Genomic DNA, 16,366 nt, shown 5'->3' on the forward strand with positions numbered 1-16,366 from the left:
ACACAAATAACCTTCCGAAAGTACTAGGGGACCGAGGGTTTAGTGAGAAGCAGGAACTGAAGAAAATCCTTATTGGGTGGGAAATTGTGTTAGGGAAATTGATGGGATTGAAGGCCGGTAAATCCCCGGGGCCTGATAGTCTGCATCCCAGAGTACTTAAGGAAGTGGCCCTAGAAATACTGGATGCATTGGTGATCATTTTCCAACAGTCTATCGACTCTGGATCAGTTCCTATGGATTGGAGGGTAACTAATGTAACACCACTTTTTAAAAAAGGAGGGAGAGAGAAAACGGGTAATTATTGAACGGTTAGCCTGACATCAGTAGTAGGGAAAATGTTGGAACCAATTATTAAAGATGAAAGAGCAGCAGATTTGGAAAGTAGTGACAGGATTGGTCCAAGTCAGCATGGGTTTATGAAAGGGAAATCATGCTTGACAAATCTTCAAAAATTTTTTGAGGATGTAACTAGTAGAGTGGACAAGGGAGAACTGGTGAATGTGGTGTATTTGGACTTTCAAAAGGCTTTTGACAAGGTCCTACACAAGACATTGGTGTGCAAAATTAAAGCAAATGCTATTGGGAGTAATGTACTGACGTGGATAGAGAACTGGTTGGCAGACAGGAAGCAGAGAGTCGGGATAAACGGTTCCTTTTCAGACTGGCAGGCAGTGACTAGTGAGGTGCCGCAGGGCTCAGTGCTGGGACCCCAGCTATTTACAATATACATTAATGATTTAGATGAAGGAATTGAGTGTAATATCTCCAAGTTTGCAGATGACACTAAGCTGGGTGGCGGTGTGAGCTGTGAGGAGGACGCTAAGAGGCTGCAGGGTGACTTGGACAGGTGAGTGGGCAAATACATGGCAGATGCAGTATAATGTGGATAAATGTGAGATTATCAACCTTGGTGGCAAAAACCTGAAGGCAGAATATTATCTGAATGGCGACAGATTAGGAAAAGGGGAGTTGCAACGAGACCTGGGCGTCATGGTGCATCAGTCATTGAAAGTTGGCACGCAGGTACAGCAGGTGGTGAAGAAGGCAAATGGTATGTTGACCTTCATAGCTAGGGGATTTGAGTATAGGAGCAGGGAGGTCTTACTGCAGTTGTACAGGGCCTTGGTGAAGCCTCACCTGGAATATTGTGTTCAATTTTGGTCTCCTAATCTGAGGGAGGACATTCTTGCTATTGAGGGAGTGCAGCGAAGGTTCACCAGACTGATTCCCGGGATGGCAGGACTGACATATGAGGAGAGACTGGTTCGACTGGGCCTGTATTCACTGGAGTTTAGAAGGATGAGAGGGGATCTCATAGAAACATATAAAATTCTGACGGGAATGGACAGGTTAGATGCAGGAAGAATGTTCCTGATGTTGGGGAAGTCCAAAACCAGGGGACACAGTCTAAGGATAAGGGGTAAGCCATTTAGGACCGAGATGAGGAGAAACTTCTTCACTCAGAGAGTTGTTAACCTGTGGAATTCCCTACCGCAGAGAGTTCAAAAGGGAGTTAGATATGGCCCTTATGGCTAAAGGGATCAAGGGGTATGGCGAGAAAGCAGGAAAGGGATACTGAGGTGAATGATCAGCCATGATCTTATTGAATGGTGGTACAGGCTCGAAGGGCCGAATGGGCTACTCCTGCATCTATTTTCTATGTTTCTATGATTGCAAGATGGGAAGTAGTGTGTGGCTAGAGGATTTAAAGATCTGCAGCATCTTAGGAGGCTCGGCAACATCATTACCATTTCTCTGCGGGGGAAAAAATTCTGCGATTCCAGAATGGCTGGCAGGTCTACAGGAGAACAAAAAGAGGCACTAGAAATACTCTTGTAGGACATCAGGCAGAAGAGGACGATTCTCTTCGGCACTGTGCACAGAAAGGCTATCAAGAGGTAACGGTAATGAGTGGGAGCAGGATATCCTTGCATCCTGTTCAGGCTGCTCATCTCTTGCTGTCCATGGGAGCCTCCAAATAAGCACTATCCTTGAGACTCTACGCAGAATATATTTCACTCCGGAGACTCAATCACAAAATCTACGCTGACCTTTCAGTATAGTACTGAGGGAGCGCTGCACTGTTGGAGCTGCCATTTTTCAGATGAGATGTTAAATTGAGGCCCCATCTGCCCTCTAAGATGGATGTAAAAGGTCCCATGGCGCTATTTCAAAGTAGAGCAGAGGAGTTCTCCCCAGTGTATGACCATTACTTATCCCTCAAGCAACATCCCTATAAAACAGATTATCTGGTCGTTATTCATGTTGCTGTTTGTGGGACAAAGTGGCTGCTGCCTTTCCTACACTTCAAAAGTATTAATTGGCTGCAAAGCGCTTTGGGACATCCTGAGGTCGTGAAATGCACGTCTGTCTTTTCCTTCTTGTATAAATCTGGTGTATTTGCACTGTATCCCCTCCAAGGTCAATATAATTTTCCTGAGGCACAGTGTCCAAAACTGAATGCTGTACTCCAGACGGGGTCTAACAAACGCTCTGTGTAATTAAAGTATCACATCCTCCCCTTTATTTTTCAGTCCAATAACTTGCTGTTTCTTTCTTTTACAGCAATGATTTCAGCAAGCTAGTGGCTGAAGAATATCTTAGTTTCTTTGATTTTACAGACTTGTCTTTGGATAAAGCACTCCGGTGAGTAACAGTCACAAAGGTAACTCCACTGCAAGATGCAAATATGGCTAAGTCTGTTTTCAAAATAGAAAATACGAAAAACTAGCAACTATTATTTATTAAAAATAGGCTTAATACAAGTAGCTCTCAGTTCTGTTAAAAGTAAAATTTAAGCTGCACTGATTTTTTAACCTGACAGGGAGATTTTGCTGCAGAATAATGCATAATATGCCTTAAAATGATTACTTTGTTATTTCTAGTTGTGTAATGATGAACAATATGAGGTAAATTTTAATATGTTGATGGGGAACACTATAGTGCTATGTTTTGTGTTTTTGTGCTCCATACCATAGGTGGGCGTTTTGGTTAATTTTTAATTATAATTTAAAATGTTTTTTTCTATGATCATTTTAGTGTCTATGATCTTGGTGCTCTGATAAATGTCTTCAAATTATGAAAGGTCGTGATAGATAAATAGTGAGATTGTTTCCATTGGGCAGCAAACAGTAATGAGAGGGCACAAACTTAAATAATCATAAAATAATTAAAGGTGTAGGTAGATAAAATATTTACACAGATGGTAGTTAGAATGTAGACTTCTCTGCCATAAGCTGTTTTCCATAAATTCCTCTAAAAGCGAATTAGTTAGTTGCTTGAAAAAAAGGAATAGTACTGGGTATATGGATCGATTGGGATTAAACAAGATTGCTCATACACCGAATGTCAACTTAGACTTGATGCACTAAATGCCCTGCTTCCGTGTTATAATAATAGTTTTCACATGCCCTCAAAATTGCCACCAAGCTCATGGTCTACAGGGCTGTAGTGATACCTGCCCTTCTGTATGGCTCAGAGGCATGGACCATGTACAGTAGACACCTCAAGTTGGTGGAGAAATATCACCAACGATGTCTCCGCAAGATCCTACAAATCTCCTGACAGGCGCACCAACTTCAGCGTCCTCATTCAGGCTAACATCCCCAGTATTGGAGCACTGACCACACTCGATCAGCTCCGCTGGGCAGGCCACATAGTTTGCATGCTAGATACAAGACTCCCAAAGCAAATACTCTACTCAGAGCCCCTTCACGGCAAATGAGCCAAAGGTGGGCAGTGGAAACGCTACACTGACACCTTCAAAACCTTGATAAAGTGCGACATCCCCACTGACACCTGGGAGTCCCTGGCCCAAGACCGCCCTAAGTAGAGGAAGTGCATCCGAGAGGGCACTGAGCACCTCGAGTCTCAACACCGAGACCATGCAGAAATCAAGCGCAGGCAGGGGAAAGAGTGTGTGGCATACCAGTCCCACCCTCCCCTTCCTTCAATGACTATCTGTCCCACCTGTGACAGAGTCTGTGGCTCTCGTATTGGACTGTTCAGCCACCAAAGAACTCACCAGGAGTGGAAGCAAGTCTTCCTCGATTCCAAGGGACTGCCTAAGATGATGGGATTTAGTTTCACTATAGGTAGGAATCTTGGCCTGGAGTTTCCACTCGATTACGCTGGCTTTTTCGGCGATATTGGCGTAACTGGCACAAAAGATTGTGGAATTTTAAGCACAAATTGTGTCAGCGCAATTCGTGTTTCTGCAATCCTTTGAGCTAGTTTTAAAAATGTCGCGCTAGAAGCAGGCCCTGTACAGAAAACTGGCCACGCGCCCAGGGTGAACTCAATCACCCTTGAGAGTTTTCGCTAATTGCGCTCGTTTGCAGGCATTCGAGGAGGCTCCAAAAATTGAGCGCTATCTTTTGGGTGCAAGGTCACTAATAGGTACGTTTTGAAAGGTTTCGAATGAATTTTCTTTTCAAAATTTACTGAGGAACTTACTACTGTAGCCCAATCTAACTAGAAAATAGATTTGTATATTTTTTTGAAGTAATTTCCAGGAATTTAAAATCGGGTTACTCACAGGTCGTGAATTGACACTGTGATTCAATATGCTTATTTTTGTGACAAACCCATTTTCAGCTGTATTTTACTGAAACTTTGCCAAGTTACCACTCGTAATTATATCAATTAATATTTTTAAAGCAAATTTCTTTTTTAAATGACATTTTAAAATGTTGCCCAATTGCGCTAGTTCATGGCAGACTTTGCATTCGGCGATATGCAGATGAATTTGAGTAGAAACACGGGGAGGGGAGGTGGATACACTTTTCAAAACGGGCGCAATTTTGTGCTCAATCTGTGCCGGAATCAGCAAATGCGCCCAAAGTGGAACCTCTACCTGCCCCCCATATTTATAAAGTTTTGCTTACGTAGTAGTAAACTGTTTAGAATGTGTACTTAGCATAGCTTTCACTCGATTCGACAATGTTTCATTTAGAATTGTAAAAATTTCAGCACTGAAGAACGCCATTCAGTCCATTCTGCCTATGCAAGTTCCCAATTAGCACTATTCACATCTAATCCATTTCCCTGCTCTTTCCCCATATCTTTTAATATGTTTCCTCTTCATATTTATCTTATTCTTTCTTAAATGCTATGATTGAGAGCTTCAATAGCCATATTGCTAAAAACTTGTGTATTTGTGCACTTCCTGTTCACAAACCTATAATTTCTTTTGTTTGATACTTTTATGTCAATATTTAACATGGAAACTGCCTATGAAAGCATTTATTGTAGGAATTAACAAGGTAAGCAGTTGTCTGTCACAGTTGTTGATGAATCAATTGATTCACTTGAAAGATTTTATGCATCACTTTTTTCACAGTAACTAAAATTTATATTATCCAAAATAAGGTTCTAAAAAATTGAAAGAAATGGATATTTTGCAGTATGTTTGAATTTATCTATTGAATTTTGTGTCTTTTAATGTCTTCCTTAAAGTTCTTATTTCAAGTCCTCAGCTGTCTCAAAAACCTGGAATTGATTGGAAATGTTTACCTTGGAAAAGTTTCCCAGAGCTTCCAACCACATCTGCGCATTCTAAGCACATAGAATTATAGAATTTTCCTGCATGCATTTATAAGTTTCTGAGTAGAAGCAGAAGGATGTGCCCTCTCATCCTGTGAGAACTTGAGATCTGAGATTCCTTTGTTTTTCAAAATGACTTTTCACTAAAGTGGATATTGAATTCTCAAAGATTTATTTCAAGCAGCTCTCATTTAAAATATTAACATTTCTATTATGAAGAGCTCAGACAGACAAAGCATATGATTAACACACTTGTGACTAGTGCTAGCTGTGGTTTGATGTTTTCCTTTCTGAATGTCAACAAAGATTATTTATTGAGAATGAATTTCTTTCCCTTTAAATTGATAGCTTGAAAATGCAATCAAAAAATCTTTCTCTATGATAATTTCAAGATTTAGGATTATTTTAATTTAAAAAACTGCATTGACAATGAACTTTTGAGCATTTTAAGACCACAGGAGTGTGTGTGCAGGGATGGAAAGGGCCGATGGAGCTTGATGGTTTGAAAGGGAACAAGGGAAGTTTGAGTCCTATTCCCCTGGTCCCTCACAAAGCTGGCTAAATACTGCCAGATTCCAGAAATTCTTAAAACTCTATAGTGTCCAAGAACTGCAGCACCCTTCACTCAGTGCTCCAAGATCCTGGGTTCCACCTAAAAGTCCCCAAGACCCAATCCCATTGCTGCCCGACCCCTAGCTACTCCCAAAGTTAATAAGTATTCTGGATAATATTACTTGACGATACTTACAAAACCACTAACTCGCCATGAACAATACAGTAGGAAATTCTTGAGATACCTATTTCCTCTAATTAGGATTTTGTAACATATCTGTGTTATTGGTGATACCTAGACAAAATGATTAAAATGTGACTGTAACCCTTGCTTCTATTACTTTTAATAAATAAAACTAACACCTGTTGCAACAGGCACAGCTAAAATACATACCAATTATTTTTTCTGACTGCAAGCAAAGCTGCGGGGATTCACTACTTAATATATTAAAATCTTGAGTTTGTAACACTATCACAACCCCAATACATTTAAATCAATTGGTAATGCAATGACAAGAATGACTGTTATTCTTACTTGACCCATAGGTGCTGTAACTTCTCTGCCTGTCACAACAAACACAGCTAAAATACATACCATTTCCCCTGACTCTTTCAACAGTAATATATTGGCCCAGAAATCCCGGTCGGCTGCTTCCCGCGGCGATCGGTTCAAAAACTTTAAAAAAAATGTGCACTTACCTTATCCTGCTGCACCCATGCGAGTTCCCGGTCCTGAGGCCTCCAAAGACTGCATGTGTGTGCACGTCAGGACGTGCGCAGGGCTGGAGCTGCCAATCAGGTAAAGTACGTTCTCATTCATAATAATGGAGTTCCATTATTATGAATGAGAAACAGCCCCCAAAACACACAAAACCAATAATAAAAAATAGAAAAAATATACCACATATTTTTATTAATTTAAATTAGTTATTTATGTATTATAAAAAAAAATTTCCGATTTTTAAAAAGTTTTTTTAAATTATGGTTTAAATAAACTTACCATATGGGGCAGGTTTTTAACAATAAAATGTGTCTTTATAATTTTATTTTAAAATGCTTTTATCAGGCGCAAGAGTCTTGAGGACATTTGCTGGGCAAGATATGGGTAAATCCTGCAATCTTGCCCTTGCAAATGTCCTCGCTCCCGAGATACGGAAAATCTGTCAAGTTCCAGCTTAACAGATCGGAAAAGCCGGTTTTCAGTGCATGCGCATTGTGCGCTGAAACCGGCTTTTGCGATGCCTTCCTGGGTCCGTAGACACTCAGTATGGACCCGGGAGGCCGGAATTTCTGCCCCAATAAATCCATGATCCTTTCTGTTTATCGCACTTAGGGAGAAGAAATTCGCATCTTTTGTGCTTCCGGGGGTGGGGTGGCTAACAGGGCGCAAGCGATTTCTTGGTGGGGGGGGGTGGGGAGTGCTACCGACTCCCACAAAATTACTTGGGAGTTAGCGGAGGCGTAAACTAGCAGTGCCCTGGGCTGCGCCGCCATGTGCAGCGACCCATTTTCACCCACAACGGAAATTCTGTAGCGCCCAGTGAGACTGCCGCGGGTGATGTTTGCGCCAGTCTCACGGGTCGCGAACCGGGCCGCACTTCATTCGTGGGGCGAAAAGTAAAGGGGAGGTGCGCCTTTTATTTGCATGGCCGACTTACAGGTCCGGCCTCTTGTTGTCGATTTTGTGGGGTCTGTGCCGTGATGGTGCTGCCCGGCACTCTGCTCCCCTGGCCCTGGTAGTGGTCACCCCTCACTCCACTGCAGAGCTCGCAGCTTGCCCCCCCCTTTAACGAAGGGATGGGCCCTGTGCTCATGCCAGCACTACGTGGTGCACTGCGTAGCACTGGAAAATTCTTACCACCCTGGTCCTGCCCCCAAGAGGAAGTGGAGTGCCCGACATTGCACTGCACTTCCTCTCGAGGGTGGTAACCCCAATTTCATGGCCGGGCGCAGGAAGTCCCGCCTCACCTTGGTTACCGCCCCCAAACGGGGCGATACCAAATTTCGCCTACTATGTATTTTCTTCAAAGAATTTGATAAACTTGCTCAGCAACTTGTGGTGCTCAAGGAATCATAGAATCATAGACCTTTACGGCACAGAAGGAGACCATTCGGCCCAGTGTGTCTGTGCCGGCCGAAAAAGAGCCATCTAGCCTAATCCCACTTTCCGGCTCTTGGTGCATGCTAAAGGGCATTAAGGGCCCCTTAGCTGCGCTATTTAAAGGGCTCCTGCACTAGATACAGTTTAGTTGCTGATTTGTCCTCTTAGGCAGCTGGTTAACCTTTAGGTGTTTTTTGGATTATATCTTGCCTTCCACAACTGATTTCTGACTTCTGCGAACAACTTATTGCTGATGCTGCACTACTTTTATCTGCCTTCACAACAGTTTCACTCATAGGTGGTCTGGTAGTTCTCCTTTGGGCTTGAAGGACAAAGGGAAGCAGCCAAGGAGACAGGAGAGAACAAGAGCAGCTGGGAGAAGATGGAGGAGGAGGACACTGTGCAGTGGGTCTGCAGGAAGCACTTCTCCTACCTAAGAGTGACTACCCTTGTCATCAAGGCAGCATTTTGGCAAGTGTGGCACCAAGGAGCTTACAAAAACTGAAGTCAATGGCGCTCGGGAGAAAACTCTCCAGTGGCTGGAGTCGTACCTGGCACAAAGGAAGATGGTTATGGTTGTTCGATGCAAATCATCTCAGCCCCAGGACATCTCTGCAGGAGTTCCTCAGCGCAGTATCCTAGGCTCAACTAACTTCAACTGCTTCATCAATGACCTTCCCTCCATCATAAGGCCAGAAGTGGGGTTCTCGCTAATGATTGCACAGTGTTCAGCTCCACTGACAATTCCTTAGATAATGATGCTGTCAATGTCCGCATAGAGCAAGAGAAAGTCCAATCACCTCCCTCTGCCTGCAACGAAAACACCATCGCAGAATTCCCTCACCATCAACATTCTAAAGATTACCATTAATCAGAAGCTTAAATGGACCAGCCATATCGATCTCATAGCTACGAGCAGTTCAGAGGCTAGGTATCCTATGGCAAATGGCTAACCTCCTCACTATTGATGTCACCCCACAACCTACAAGACACAAGTTGGGAGTGTAATGGTATACTTGATGTTCACTTGGATGAGTGCAACTACAACAACACTCAAGAACAACACCATTCAGGATAAAGCAGTCTGCTTCATTGGCTCTTTAACCACTAGCCTAAGCATCCACCACCATTGTACCGTGGCTGTAGTGTGTACTAGCTACAAGATGCACTGCAGCAACTTGCCAAGGCTCCTTCGGAAATACCTCCCAAACCTGTGACATCCACTACCCAGAAGGACAAGGGCAGCAAATGCATGGGAATGCCTTCCCAGGCCCCTCCTAGTCAGACACCATTGTGACTTAGACATATTTTGCTGTTACTTCATTGTCCCTAGGTCAAAATCCTAGAACTCCCTACCTAACAGCATTGTGGCAACATCTTCCACACGGACTGCAGCAGTTCAAGAAAGCTCGCTACCACCTTCTAAAGGGCAACTAGGAATGGGCAAGAAATGCCAGCCTTGCCAAACATTCAAAAAAACAACTATGACAAATGGATAAAAACAGCAGGATCATGGGATCATCATATCATCACCTGGAAATATGCAGTCATTTCTTCATCATTGGGAACGGTAGTATAGTGGTATGTTACTGGACTAGTAATCCAGAGGCCTGGACTAATGATCTGGAGACACAAATTCAAAGTCCACCACGCAGCTGGGGGATTTAAATTCAGTTAATTAAATAAATCTGGAATAAAAAGCTAGTATCAGTAATGGTGACCATGAAACTACCAAATTCTAGTAAAAGCCCATCTGGTCCACTAATGTCCTTTAGGGAAGGAAATATGCTGTCCTTACCTGGTCTGGCCTACATGTGACTCCAGACCCAGAGCAATGTGGTTGACTTTTAACTGCCCTCTGAAATGGCCTAGCAAGGCACTCAGTTGTTAAAAGGCAAATAGGGATGTGCAATAAATGCTGGCCTTGCCAGCGATGCCCACATCTCAAGAACGAATAAATAATTTTATAAAAAATAATCACTGGATTAAAATCCTGGAATTTGCTACCGAACCTCATTGGCACAAATACTGCAGTTGTTCAGGGACAAGACCCAACAAATCCTTGTCAGGGCAAATAAGGCTAGGCAATAAAAATACCACTTTACCAACCTCACCCACAGCGTGATAGAACAAACAAACAAGAAACATGGACCTGGAAATTGCGGTTGGAGGCTTCCCCGAGCAATTGCCTTCAACCTGAAACATTTCTATGAAAGTATCTGGTGGTCTGGTAGGAGCCTGTGATTCCGTTGGGGAGGCCTTCTCTTCCCGCGCTGCAAAGCGCGCTCCCGTCCCCCAGATTCTCATGCAGAAGATGCAATCACATGTGACTGCTCAGCCAATCAGGTACAGTATTCCACAGCTTTCCTATTAATAGCAATGAGAACTCCATATCTACGAGTTCTCATTGTTATTAATGAGAAAAAAACATACACACTAAACACATATAATAAAAAATAAAAAACAGACTTCACACAATTAAAATTAATGTTAATAAATATCTTATAGAGAAAAAAAATTCCGAGTTTTTAAAAAGTTTTTTAAATTATGGTTAAAAATAAATGTAGGCTATGTGCCTGCTTTTTCCGGCGCAAGACTTTTGAGGACATTTGCTGGGCAAGATATGAGTAAATACCGTAATCTTGCCCAAGCAAATGTCCTCACTCCCAAGATGCGGATCACCTGTCAAGCTCCAGCTTGACAGACCGGAAAAGCTGGTTTTCAGCGCATGCGCATTGTGCGCTGAAAACCAGCTTTTCCGATGTCTTCCGGGGTCCGTAAAAACTTCGTACGGACCTGGGGAGGCCGGGATTTCTAGGCCATGTATCTATCAGGTAGGCATAAATATTGTAGTTCATGAATTTTGCAAAAGACACTAGATACCTTTTACATATTCCTTTATCTTTAAATATAATTTATACTTCAAATTTCTTTCACACCTTTTTCTTACAAATAGTACAAAACGATAGTTATTTTTTGGGTACATCGAAAAAACAATCCACCAATGGATAGTCAGGGTTTAAATGAAGGAAATAACATATTTATTTCCTGCTCTCCCTTATGTTCACAGTGATCTTTGAACCAAAGGCAGTTTCAATATGCAAATTGCGTACGAGGAGTGGTGGGAAAAGTCCAAGCCTTCATCTACTCTAATTTCATTTGCCTTTACTTCTTAAAATTGGAAATGTAAAATAGCATTGAAGCAAAGATTTACATTTCCAATTGTAAGTAAAATAGCATCTTGACGTGGTTGTGCACTGACCAACTTGGTTTGTTTTAGCACGCCTCTTCTTTGGACTGCGGCACAGTTTACTTTGTATCAGCACAATGTCAGCGGAAATGTCAACAACTACCGCAATCCATTGGTATGCAAATAGTGTGCGCCCATGAGAAAACCAGGGTTGTAGCATTGAAATTGTCCTTACAATAATCTATTTAGAAGCCAACTGTATTTCCAGAGACCTCCTAAATAAACACAAGAAGTATCTGATGTTTGTTTTTACAATGTGACTATTTCTACTAACGATTTTCTCGTCCTTCTGCGCCTGCGTCCTTTGAACCCCGCCCAAAACTGGAACAGGAAGTGGGGCCTCGGACCACATGTGGGGCCCCGCAATTGACCATGTTGATTCCGACCACGTTGCCTGACTGAGCCGCTGGCTGGCGAGCCACCCGCTGAGCCGCAAGCCATCCGAGCCCTGAGCCCCCCCGCTGAGCTGCTGGCCGGCGAGCCCCCCGCTGACCTGCTGAGCCCTGAGCCCCCCGCTGAGCCGCTGGCTGGCGAGCCCCCCGCTGAGGCATGAGCCCTCCAAGCCCAGAGCCCCCCGCTTAGCCACTGGCCGGTGAGCCCCCCCACCAAGCCGCCGAGCTCTGAGCCCCCCGCTGAGCCGCAAGCCGCCGAGCGGCGGCAGCGAGGGGAGAACAGCGGTGAGAGAGAGAGCCAGCAGGTGACTGGGGAACAGAGAGAGAGAGAGAGAGAGCCTGGTTGGAGGGGGCGGTGGTGGGGGGGTGTCAGTGAGAGAGCCTGGATATTGGGAAGGGGAGAGAACCTGGTTGTTGGGGGTGGAGCGAGAGACACGGGGGGAGAGGGGTGGGGTGGGGGGGGGGAGAAAGGGAACTCGTGGAAGACAGATCACGTTCTTCCAACCCCCTTTACACCCACACCCGATTTCTCGGAAAGCTCGGTATGTGTGTTACAAGGGACATCGTTGGAGTGCATGAAATCCAGAAGTCACAACACTGTCACTATTCAGTTCATACCCAATAAACCTGTTAACAATCTGCACATAATGCCCCATCTATGGGGGGGCGGGGGTTGGGTAAGATCATGCACTTGTGCTAGGGTAAAGAGGGATTTTGGCTGGGGAAGGCAGCACTTGTGCCGGGGTAAGGGACTTTGGCTGGGGGAGAATATAAGAACATAAGAAATAGGAGCAGGAGTAGGCCATTTAGCCGCTCGAGCCCACTTCACCATTCAATAAGATCATGGCTGATCTGATCATGGACTCTGATCCACTTCCCTGCCCTCTCCCCATAACCCTTTACTCCTTTATCATTCAAAATCTGTCTATCTCCACCTTAAATATATTCAGTGACCCAGCCTCCACAGCTCTCTGGGGCAGAGAATTCCACAGATTTACAACCCTCTGAGAGAAGAAATTCTCCTCATCTCAGTTTTAAATGGGCGACCCCTTATTCTAAAACTATGCCCCCTAGTTCTAGATTCCTCCATGAGTGGAAACATCCTCTCTGCATCTACCTTGTCGAGCCCCCTCATTATCTTATATGTCTCGATAAGATCACTTCTCATTCTTCTGAACTCCACATCAGTACAGGCCCAATCTGCTCAACCTTTCTTCTTAAGTCAACCTCTTCATCTCCGGAATCAACCGGCATCCAATGCAAATATATCCCTCCTTAAATAAGGAGGCAGCACTTGTGCTGTGGTAAGGGACGTTGGCTGAGGGAGGGATGCACTTGCGCTGGGGTAAGGGACGTTGGCTGAGGGAGGGATGTGTCCTTTCTGACTTCTGAAGTCCAAATGGATCAGGTTACAATGTGCAAAGTTAGGCTGGGCAGTTCCATTTACACAGTCCAGAGAAGCGTCAGGGTGTGGCTTATCCTTCAAGGGGACCAATCAGCAATAGATCATGCGATAATGGAGAGCCAGTCACAGAAACGGCTGCAATTCAGTTAGTACAAATAAACGCATCCTTTTTTTTATGAATCACTAAACAGTTCCTCTGTTCCCTTTTTCCACTAGGCGATTTTTGAAAGCTTTCCCACTGATGGGTGAAACACAGGAGCGAGAGAGAGTTCTAATCCATTTTTCTAAGCGATACTGCCAATGCAATCCTGACTGTATCAATTCCGAAGGTATCGAATTATGTCACTTACCCCCATCCTTGTATTAATGCAATTAAAAAGGTCCAATATACATAAATGATTAATTATTGTACATCAATTATTGGTATAGATTTCACAATGAAAGCACCCCAAATTGTTGCAATTAAAAATCACTAATACTTTATATAAAGTCACCACTCCACCTCTATGATATTTATATGTGTAAGTATGTAAATGGAAAATACTGTTTTGTGCTGTCTGTGCACAGAGCTGGGTGAATCTTCGAAACTGAGCGACAACGGGAATTTGGTGAGAGGGAATTTGATGCAGAGGGGGAAGGAGGTGCTTGGTACTTTAAACCAAGGGGCATCAGTAAATAAGGGAATAGAAAAAGTGATGCCATAATCAATATACAGAGAGGAGTGGCAGAGCCTGAGGAAATAAAGGTAAGTATCTAGATATTCCTTTGTGTATTTAGTATCTACAGTGGTTAATGTTAAGCTTGAGTTCGCAAGAATTTAATATTGGTGCAAGAGTCAGTTAAAAGATAGCAAGCTAAGTGACTCAATTGTAACTGCATTTAAAGATGCTACAGGTGCAGCGTCGAGAATCCGGAGTTCCGAAATTTTCCGGAATCCGGACTCCGAACTGATCGGTGGCAGTGTCATCTGGAATCCGTAAAATGTTCCGGAATCTAGACCCGCCGACGCTGCTGACCTCGAGGCCTCGCCCCGCTCACTGCCACTGCCCTTACTTCAGATGGGCCAGCGAGGAGGCCCCGAACAACTCCTCGGCAGCGGGGCCCTCCCGAACAGCACCTCCTCAGCAGGGCCCACCCGAACACCTCCTCCACGACGGGGCCTGCCCGAACAGCTCCAACACGGTAGGACAACCCCCACCGACCCCCCCCACCCACGCCCTGCCCCCTCTTCTGACATTCCGAAATCCAGAAATACCCGAATCTGTGCTTGGGTGTTTCCGGATTCGTGATGTCAGAAAGACGATCGAAAGACCGGAAAGGCCCAGAATCCGTAATGGCCTCCGTCCCGAGGGTTCCGGATTCTCGACACTGCACCTGTAATAATTGTTAAATAGCTAAGTAATTAATCACAGTAACTAATTACTAATTTATTTAACATCAAGTTAAATCCACCTAGTTATTTAGTTAATACATCTAGACCTCAAGTGACAAATTAGTTTAAGAAATAAATTACATAGTTAAATAACTTATAAATAAATACATTAATTAATTTATAAAGACATGGCAGTGTGTCGGAATTGTGACAGGACTATGGACCGAGCTGGAAAGTGGGATTAGGCTGGATAGCTCGTCTGCTGGCGTGGACACGATGGGCCGAAATGGCCTCCTTCCGTGCTGTAAATTTCTATGATTCTATGTGGAAGTTTATGGACAAAAGGACTGTACCAGACTGCCAAATCTGCAAGAAATGTCTCTACCTTGAGACACTACGGCTCAGAGTCGTTGAGCTGGAGTCCGAGCTAGAGACAATCTGACACATAAGGGAGGAAGAGGAATTACTGCATAATTTACTCCACAGTACAGTCACACACTAGAGGGAAGCGCAGGTTCAGGAAGAGGAGAGTGTGACTGTCAGTCAGCCGGGTAAGGGGAACGTAGGAGAGGTAGTAAACGAGGTCCAGCAGACATTACTCCTGTCCAACGGGTCCAAAGTACTTGATATCTGTCAGAATAAGGCGAAAAACTGTGGGAAGGATAGGCAGAATTCCGACCAAGGCACCATGGAGCAGGAAGCTGTCCAAGGCGAGGAGATGCAGAGCAGCAAATTTTTAGTTCGAGGAGATTCTGTAATTAGGGGGATAGATAGTATTCTTTGCAGTCAGGATCCAGGGTGCCGAAGGGTGTGTTGCCTGCCAGGGTAAAGGGCATGTTGAAACGGCTGGAAAATAATCCGGAAAGGAAGGGGGAGGATCCAGTTGTTGGAATCAACAACTTAGGGTTAGAAGCTAAATCGAAAAGCAGAATCTCGTGGGTAATAATATCGACTAAAGGAGTGGTGTGGGAAGGAGAGGTTCCATTTCGTGGGAGACTGGCACTACTGGGATAGGAAGGAGCTGTACCATTGGGACAGGCCGCACCCAAACTAGACTGCGACCAAGGTCCTAGCGGAAAGGATAACTAGAGCTGCAAATAAGACTTTAAACTAATAACATTGGGACAAGAACAGCTAGAAATTACAGAAACCTAACAATAAAGGAATCAGGAAAAGAGTGTAAAGGGCAAACTAAGGGAAGGATAAAGGTAAAGCAACTACTAAAAACAAAGAGAGAGGAATAATAAATACAAACTGCATGTACTATCAAATAAAACTGGATGAACGGGAGACAATAATTTGTAGAGAGAATCCGGCTATAGTAGAGATGACTGAAACATGTCTACATAGAGAACAGGGTTGGCAATTAAACAATGCAGGATATAACATTTTTAGGAAGGATGAGGGGAGGTGGAGTAGCTGTACTAGTTAAAGATAACATAATGGCAGTAGAAAAAAAGTATGTAACTAGCAGTAAGATAGATACAGAATCCGTATGGATTGAGCTAAAAAACAAGAAGGTATCCATCACCCGAATAGGAGTGTACTAAAGACCACCAAATAGTGGAATCGAATTGGAGGAGGGAATATGTAGGCAAATCTACGAGGTGAGTAGCAGGCATAGAAGAATAATCATGGGAGATTTCAACTACCCTGAAATAAACTGGCAGGAAGAAGTAGCGAAAAGAGAAAAGGGAATTGAGTATTTACAGTGTATACGGGACTCTTCCTCACTCAGTATGTAAGAAGT

At 43.9% G+C, this 16,366-nt stretch overlaps 1 protein-coding gene across 14 annotated transcripts in view; it reads left to right on the forward strand.

Annotated features, from left to right (window-relative positions):
- The window catches only part of LOC139263036 (PH and SEC7 domain-containing protein 2-like), a 420,621-nt gene that overhangs the window by 246,536 nt on the left and 157,719 nt on the right, over positions 1-16,366 (forward strand). For all 14 annotated transcript variants that reach the window (XM_070878509.1, XM_070878513.1, XM_070878508.1 and 11 more), the window contains 2 exons: positions 2,566-2,646; positions 13,461-13,573. In XM_070878509.1, the coding sequence (XP_070734610.1) occupies positions 2,566-2,646; positions 13,461-13,573 (194 nt within the window). The remainder of the gene's footprint in view (positions 1-2,565; positions 2,647-13,460; positions 13,574-16,366) is intronic.

Source organism: Pristiophorus japonicus, chromosome 4 (genome assembly GCF_044704955.1).
Source record: "Pristiophorus japonicus isolate sPriJap1 chromosome 4, sPriJap1.hap1, whole genome shotgun sequence".
Lineage (NCBI taxonomy): Eukaryota > Metazoa > Chordata > Chondrichthyes > Pristiophoridae > Pristiophorus > Pristiophorus japonicus.